General features: G+C 57.1%; 1 protein-coding gene across 3 annotated transcripts in view; it reads left to right on the top strand.

The window, feature by feature from the left end:
- Positions 1-2,167, top strand: part of BCAP31 (B-cell receptor-associated protein 31) — a 13,022-nt gene extending 10,855 nt beyond the window's left edge. For all 3 annotated transcript variants that reach the window (XM_019519375.1, XM_019519374.1, XM_019519376.1), the window contains 4 exons: positions 374-509; positions 685-811; positions 1,309-1,409; positions 2,061-2,167. In XM_019519375.1, coding sequence (XP_019374920.1) covers positions 374-509; positions 685-811; positions 1,309-1,409; positions 2,061-2,099 — 403 coding nt within the window. In that variant the 3' untranslated portion in view covers positions 2,100-2,167. The remainder of the gene's footprint in view (positions 1-373; positions 510-684; positions 812-1,308; positions 1,410-2,060) is intronic.
- Positions 2,168-4,377: the final 2,210 nt, after the last annotated feature.

The raw sequence follows: 4,377 nt of genomic DNA, 5'->3' as shown, positions 1-4,377 counted from the left end.
TCCCCCCCCCCCCAGTTTCAAGATGGTAACCCCTCCCCCCTCCAAAGGAATACTTCCAGGGCAAGGGGAGGGACTTCTGGTGGCAAAGATTAAAGGTTAGGACAGAGACTTCCAGTCCCAAGTGACAACCAGGGGGCAGGGCACATGTCAAGGGGCGGGGCTACCCTTGCAGCCCTCCACAGCTCACCAAAACTCTTTAAGTGGCTCTCCAGCCAAAATAATTGCCCACACCTGCTTTAGAGACTGCCTTAATGTGTCACCCCAGAGCCAGCTGCATCCTGAGGTCCCTGCTATACCTAGTTCCTGCCCCACCTCAAAGTCAGATATCCCCAACCTCTCCACCCAGCCCTCATTAACCCTTGTCTCTCTGCAGCCTACTGCGGCGCTTGGTGACGCTGCTGTCCCAGCAGGCCTCACTCCAGGCCTCCAATGAGGCCTTCAGGAAGCAGGCAGAAGGGGCCAGTGAAGCAGCCAAGCGCTACATGGAGGACAATGACCGTCTCAAGGAGGTGGATGGGGCTGGAGATGGGGCAGGACTGCACTGTTTCAGGCTACCACCAGAGGGGGCTGGACACCTGGGTTTTCTCTAGCTCTGGGGAGGAGGGGATAGGCTCTCCCCAGCTCTGGGTGGGGGCTGTGGGACCCAGGTGCCTGGGTTCTCACCCCCTTGGCAACTACCCACAGCATCTGAAGCTGGCCGGCGTGGATGTAGCTGACCTGCCCCCCAAGGATGTGGGGGCCCAGGAGGAGAATGAGACTCTCAAGGTCAAAGTGCAGAAGCTCAAGGATGAGCTGGCAACCAGCAAACGCAGTGAGTCCATTCTATGGGGCCTGCGCACTGCAGAGTCATCTGCAGCTTAGCCCCAGTTTTACACAGCCCTGGCACGCACCCCAGAGCCCACTGCATGTCAGCAGCCCCACAGAACCAGCCTCTCTGGGTCTCTCCCTAGAGCCAGCTGCCTCTCAGGGCCCTGTTACACATGCACCCTAGCATGCAGGGCCCTAGCACCCACCCCAGAGCCCAACTGCATCTTGGGTCTCCCATAGAACTTCATGTGTCCCACCCCAGAGCCTGCCATGTGCCAGGGTACTTGTTATACCCAGCCCTTGTCTCCCATCTAGGAGCCAGCTGCAGTTCCATTTCCACTCTCCTTCCCCCCCACACACACTTTTCCCCCCTCCCCCCAGGTCATCTGGGCTGCCCTTCAAGTCTGAGGCCAGGGCAAGGGGCTCTCCCAGCTCCTCCACGAATCTGTTGGAGCCCCCCTGTTCCTGGCTAATAGGGTCTTCCCCCTGCCCTGTCCCCAGCCCTGGAGAAGGCAGAGAATGAGGTCCAGGCCATGCGGCGCCAGGCTGAGGGGCTGACCAAGGAGTACGACCGGCTGCTGGAGGAGCATGCCAAGCTGCAGGTGAGGGGCAAGGCCAAGGGGGGAGGGGCAAAGCATGGCCAGGCGAAGAGGGGTGTGGTAGAGCAGTCCTGTTGTTCCTGGAGTGCCTGAGAGCCAAGGGAGTGGAGTTAGGTGGAGGCCTGCCCCCTCCAGGCACTGCCCTTCCTGACCCACAGTCCCCTTCCTCCCCAGGCGCTGTGCCGGGGTTATTTATAGTACTTGGGTAGAAACCTGAGCTGTCACCTGAGCCCTGAGCTGGTGCTGGGCCTGGGGGGAGGGGAGGAGATGGAGGCCTGTGGAGCACCACAGGGAAATTGGGGGGCTGAGGACCATTGTGGGGCCATGGGAGGCTGCATGCCAGGAGTAAGGGACACTACTGGCTCTTTCCCCCTCTTCCCTATCACCTCCCTGGTGTCTTGTACCCAAGCTACGTGTGGGGTGGGGGAGGGGGCTGGTGTGGTGCCTGGCTGGACTCCTGGACCCTGTCCCCGCCTGGAGCCACCCATGGGTGGGGCAGCACCAGGCAGACTGTGGTGGGGGAGGGGGCAGTGGAACAAATCTGGACTGGTACAGGCTGCATGTTGGCAAGTGAGAATAATGGGTGGGCTGCGTGACAGGCATGAGAGGCATTGTCCCCCCTGACCCTTATCTATCTGCCCCCCTACACCCCAGGCTGAGCACTCTGGACCCAAGGACAAGAAGGAGGAGTGAGCACCTCCCTTGCTGCTGTGGGTGGGCCTGCTGAACACCCTGCCTCCTCCATGCCATCACTACCCCCCTCTGGGTTCTGGGCGAGCTCCATCTATCATAGCCTTACCCCTCCCCTTTCTTAGTTGGCGGGGGGAGAGCTACTCTGTACAGGTGTTGTGGGGGGGGGGGCCTGGTATCCCCTTCTCCCCTGTGGGCTTGTGCCCTCCGCACCTGGAATTCTTTTTTTTTTTACAGCATCAATGCTTTTGGCTTCAATAAAGAACATGGGAACCAGGTGCTAACTGGGCTGTGTATGCAGGGGGAGGGTAGTTGCCTGGGTTTTCTTAGTGGGGAGGGGGCTGGGAGCCTGGACACACAGGTTCTCTGGGGCGTGGAGTGTAACTCCCTGGCTAGGCCCAGCTTTGATGCCTGGGTTATTTTCTTGCTATTGGGTGAGGACAGTGACTCAGGGAGCCTCATGCCTCTGACCCAGACATCTGGGTTCTCTCCCTTATTCTGGAGGAGGGGCAGAGCTGGGAGCCTAGAAAGCCATGTTCATTTCTCATCTCAGCTAGTCATGGCCTGGAATCTCCCCCTCCCCCTCCCACTGGGACAGATCCCTAGTCACCCTCACATAGTTGCATCCCCTGGCTTTGACTCACCCCTGCTCCCCCGCCCCCTTCATCTTCTCCCAGGACACCCAAGTTCCCTTTGCCCTGGTAGGGAACTCAGGGCCTGAGCGATGCTGGGGCCTCAGACACCTATCTCCCAGCCAGGATGAGCACTGGGGCATCTAGGCCTATCCTCCTGCCCCTTTAAAACATATGCACAGACTCAGAGCAACTTAGACACTCATCAGCATTTATTGCTTTATGTAGAGAAGGGGGTATTTGCCCGCCACAGATGGCATTTGAGTATTTGCCCCAGGGGGTTGTTGGAGTGGGTATTTGCCCCCATGGAGGATAGTTGGGTGGGTTTTGACTCTGGGGGATATGTGGAGTGGGCCTTACCCCCAATCTATCCCCAAGGGGTAATTTACCCATCAGCAGGGCCTTTGGCTGGGTATTTAACACCCACAGGAGTAGGTGGGCTGGGGGTGGGGGGGAGGAGTCTTGCCATTGGAGAGGCAGGAAGCAGTGCAATGAGGAAGGGACATGCTTCCATGGGTTCCCTCCCCACCCTTCTGTCATGATTACACAGGCAGCAATGAGCTGGGTTCTTCAGTGAGCCTGGACAAATGTGCCCCTTCTTTATTCGTGTCTTCACCTCCTTTAACAAATTCATTAGTTTTAATAAATTGCTTCCAAGCAACAGAGATGCATGTATTTACATATCATTGAGCTAATTAACAGAGGTTTTCTCTTCCCCTTCATTAAGCAATTAAAAACCCCCCAACAAAAATCAGCTGATGGAGGTGCCTAAGGGTGCCCCCCCTCACCCTTGCTACCCTTCCTCTCCCTGTCCCTTCACACCTTTGCCCAAATGCCTGAGTTCCTTGCCCTCTGCATACCTGGGTCCTGGCAGGTGCTGGGCTGGGAATGGGATGTGGAGCCAGCCACATTCCAGGTTGTTCTATGTGGCCAACTGGGGCCCCCCCTAGAGCCAGCCCCTGCCCCCTGCAGTCAAGTGGGGGGTGGGGGGAGAACCTAGGTGTCTGCATTCCTGTAGTCTCAAACTCTTCCCCTCCCAAAGCCAGGAGTGAATGTAGGTGTCCAGCCTCCCCCAAGCAAAAAAAGAACCCAGGCACCGGGAGTGCCCTGATCTCATCTGCTCCTCTGCCAGAGCCTGAAGAGAACCTACCACCACACCTCACCCCAATAACAAAGCTTTGAATTTTAAAAATAAGTTCCCTTTTCATTCTATTTTTGGAAAAAAAAACAACAACATTATAATAGAATTGGCTCATTTAAGTAATTAATTGCTCTTTCTCCTTACAAAAAAAAATCTAGCATCTTCCTCATGGCTTTTTTCCTGCAGAGAACCCAGGTGTCCAGGCTCCCAAGCCCAGTCTCAAACTGGGGGCAGAACCCAGGCATTTGGGTTCCTGTCCCAGGCTGGGGAGGGAATCCAGGCATCTGAGCTCCTAAGCCCAGTGTCAGCTTGTGGAAGAAACCCAGGCATCCAGGTTCTGCCCCTATCCCAGGCTGGGAGCGGGGGGAGTAAGGGGGGGTCAGGGAAGTCCCAGGTGCCAAGGATCCCAGACTGGGGAGGAAACCCAGGTGTCCAGGCCCTGCTCCACTCCATGGCATCTGAGCTATAGACATGGCACTGAATGGAGGGGGGGAGATGCCCCCACTTT

The sequence above is a fragment of the Gavialis gangeticus genome, unplaced genomic scaffold (assembly GCF_001723915.1).
Source record: "Gavialis gangeticus isolate Ggan-Ray unplaced genomic scaffold, GavGan_comp1, whole genome shotgun sequence".
NCBI classification, from domain to species: Eukaryota; Metazoa; Chordata; order Crocodylia; family Gavialidae; genus Gavialis; species Gavialis gangeticus.
The sequence above is the reverse complement of the archived record's forward strand: the minus strand, read 5'-3'. Positions and strand labels throughout refer to the sequence as shown.